At 35.3% G+C, this 3,109-nt stretch overlaps 1 protein-coding gene across 1 annotated transcript; it reads left to right on the forward strand.

The window, feature by feature from the left end:
* Positions 1 to 766: 766 nt before the first annotated feature.
* LOC105775855 (peroxidase P7) lies at positions 767 to 2,693 on the forward strand. The gene is made up of 5 exons (XM_052622838.1): positions 767 to 961; positions 1,088 to 1,683; positions 1,765 to 1,956; positions 2,045 to 2,210; positions 2,289 to 2,693. The coding sequence occupies exons 2-5, from the start codon at positions 1,465 to 1,467 to the stop codon at positions 2,672 to 2,674; spliced, it is 963 nt and encodes a 320-aa protein (XP_052478798.1). The 5' UTR covers positions 767 to 961; positions 1,088 to 1,464; the 3' UTR covers positions 2,675 to 2,693.
* The last annotated feature ends 416 nt before the right edge of the window (positions 2,694 to 3,109 follow it).

A 3,109-nucleotide genomic window follows, 5' to 3' on the forward strand; every position in this document is an offset into this window, starting at 1 on the left:
TAATTAATTTACTTTATTTTATTATACTATAAAATAAACATATATTTATTTTCAAATTAATGAAGCTTTTTAAAGAAAAACTGTATAAAATATATTTAAAATAAAATTAATCGAATCTATCCGAACCAGTCAAACTTGATTTCTTTGGTATTTGGTTCAATTTCGGTTCTGTTTAGTATTGTAGGGTAATTGTATATTTTAAATTACTAATCCCCTCGTTACAGGTAAACAGTTGGTCATAAAACGTGTTTCATTCTCATGGACAAATATCAAATCTCTAACATCATGATTAAGGGATGAGGTGAATAACCACCAAATCACACCTCATGGTTAATATACACCTTTGGAATCAGACTAATTTGACTTGGATGATTTGTTTTTGTTTTTATTTTTTCAAAAAAAATTATATAGTATTAAAAGTTTCTTTAATTTAGAAATAAAATATTTTTTATATTAGAAAAATTAATAATTAAATTAAATATTAAATGAAGATATATTCAAGTTGTGTTAAATACGAATAATCAACAAAAAAAAAATTGAGCGAGGTATATTTAACTAGTACCCAAGCTGAATTAATGAAAACCCGAAGTTAACATTATGAATCAATTTTAGTCAAAGTGAGATTTTGGCAAAATTGGTTGAAAATGTTAAACTTTGGGTGAATAACGTGTGATAAACTTAACTCTTACACGCTCTTTGATTCTCTCTAAAACTCCCTCTATCTTTCTTCTCCTTCAGTTCTTTTGTTTGTTTGGCTATCCACGAAGTTTTCTTCATCTTTGATATCACTTCAAAATCAAAAGGCAGTTTAGAAATAAAGTGTAGCTTTGAAGATGCTGAGAAATTGGGTGAATCCTAATGGAGTTGCTGCCCTTCTAACTCAATTTCAACTGCTGCTTCAATTCCCTCCAAATAATCTCTTCTTCTGGTGCATCATCACATCTCAAACCCAGTTTTAAAGGTGAAATTCTTAAGACATTTTATTTACACAATGATGTGAAAACGCTTTTGCTTTCTACAAAGCTATGCCACTAACTCTCTATTTGGCATTTCGTTTTCTGATTGATTATTGGTTTCATTTTGGAAGAGTGTGTAGGTGCTCACCCTATTGGCCTGGCAACGTGCGCATTATTTCGATCACGCATTCGCAATGACTCCCAACATTGATCCCTCATTTGCGCAACGCAAGTCATTGTGAATGTGTGTTCGAAAAAATGTGCACTTTAGTGATAGTATGCTGCAGATTCTTCTGAGTTTTTCAAACACTCCTCCAAATCTATGATAAGTCTGTCACACAATGTTCGGGGGAAATAAGGAGCAATTGCAGAAATGTCAACTGAAAAAGAAATTGTAAAAGGAATATAGCTACCATTTTCATTACCATTATCTGCCTCATTTCACAACTTTGTCAATAGCTTTTAGCTTCTTTCACATCACTCCTGCAGAACATTGGTAAACTTATCCATGGCTGAAGCTTGTTCCCTTTTACTTCTGCTTGTCTTTGTTCTCTCTGGTGCACCTGTTGAAGGCCGCCATGGGAGTAAACTCTCTCAGAATTACTACAAATCCACTTGTCCCGAAGTATTCTCCATTGTCCAAGCTGAAGTTGAAGCCGCTTTAAACAAGGAACGACGCATGGGGGCATCTTTGCTCCGCTTGCATTTCCATGACTGCTTTGTTAATGTGAGCATTATTTCATAAACTTGTGTTTTTTGATGTCTTAGCTTCAATCTTTTATCCTTTTGAACTATGAAAAATCTGCAGGGTTGCGATGGATCAATTTTGTTGGATGACAATGCAACATTCATCGGTGAGAAAACCGCACCGCCAAACGTAAACTCGACCAGAGGATTCAACGTTGTCGACGACATCAAAGCTCGACTGGAGGATGCATGTCCAGGAGTAGTTTCTTGTGCAGATATTCTGGCAATCGCAGCACGAGACTCAACTGTCATAGTAAGTCCATGCTGCAATTGACCGCATTGTCAATGACTAATTTAAACACTTGGAAGGTGATAATAATTGCCATTTTTATTATTTGCAGCTAGGAGGTCCTTCATGGAAAGTTAAGCTAGGGAGAAAGGACGCAACCACTGCTAGCAATGCTGCTGCAACAGAGTTCATCCCTAGACCGAACCTGAATATTAGTGCTCTTGTTTCAAGCTTTGATGCTCAAGGACTCTCATTGAAAGATTTGGTGGCACTTTCAGGTAATCAGATTCTGACTTGGCAAAATACTAGTCTGTTTGTTTTGATAAATTACTGGTTCATTTTGGAATGGTATTCAGGTGCTCACACTATTGGCCTGGCAAAATGCGAAACATTTAGAGCACACATTCACAATGACTCCAACATTGATCCCACATTTGCCAAGTCCCTGCAACGCAAGTGCCCCAGAGCCGGAAAAGATAATATTCACCAACAGCTTGACTTACAGACTCCAACGTCTTTCGACAATTCTTACTTTAAGAATTTGTTGAAGAAGAAGGGTCTTCTCCGCTCCGATCAAGAGCTCTTTAGTGGAACCTCTGCTGATTCTTTGGTTAAGAAGTATGCTGCAGATTCTTCTGAGTTTTTCAAACACTTCTCCAAATCTATGATCAAGTTGGGTAATATCAAGCCTATCACGGGAAGTTCTGGTAAAATTAGGATCAATTGCAGAAAAGTCAACTGAAAAAGAAATTGTAAAAGGATTGTAGCTACCATTATCCTTCTCATTTCACAACTTTGTCAATAGCTTTTAGGTTGTTTCACATTACTGCTGTAGAACATTTGGTAAAATCTTATCAGAAACAGTGAATTTATTTTTACTTTCGTAATTGCTTAAAGATGTCTTCAATTATATGACTATGATTATGTTTACCAATTATCACTACACTGTGATAGCATTCATTATGTATGTAATTGTGATAAACGAAACACAATCACAATCAATAATGTATTCCTTACTTCAATCTAAACCGAGGGTCTTTTAGGTTTATTTCATCAGTAAGACATAGCTGCTAGTTATATTGATTGCTGTTGTTGATTCATTTCAATCTAAATATTCGTGTTTGACATCCATGCAAAAGATATTTGAAAATGCATATACCCGACACTCGTAGTTGAG

The sequence above is a fragment of the Gossypium raimondii genome, chromosome 10 (assembly GCF_025698545.1).
Source record: "Gossypium raimondii isolate GPD5lz chromosome 10, ASM2569854v1, whole genome shotgun sequence".
Taxonomy (NCBI): domain Eukaryota; kingdom Viridiplantae; phylum Streptophyta; class Magnoliopsida; order Malvales; family Malvaceae; genus Gossypium; species Gossypium raimondii.

What these genes read in the sequence shown, in the direction of transcription:
- LOC105775855 (XM_052622838.1), top strand. Translation starts at nt 1,465, where the DNA reads ATGGCTGAAGCTTGTTCCCTTTTACTTCTGCTTGTCTTTGTTCTCTCT. An exon ending in TCCATGACTGCTTTGTTAAT is followed by an intron (nt 1,684 to 1,764) that starts GTGAGCATTATT and finishes AAAAATCTGCAG; the next exon opens with GGTTGCGATGGATCAATTTT. An exon ending in CACGAGACTCAACTGTCATA is followed by an intron (nt 1,957 to 2,044) that starts GTAAGTCCATGC and finishes TATTATTTGCAG; the next exon opens with CTAGGAGGTCCTTCATGGAA.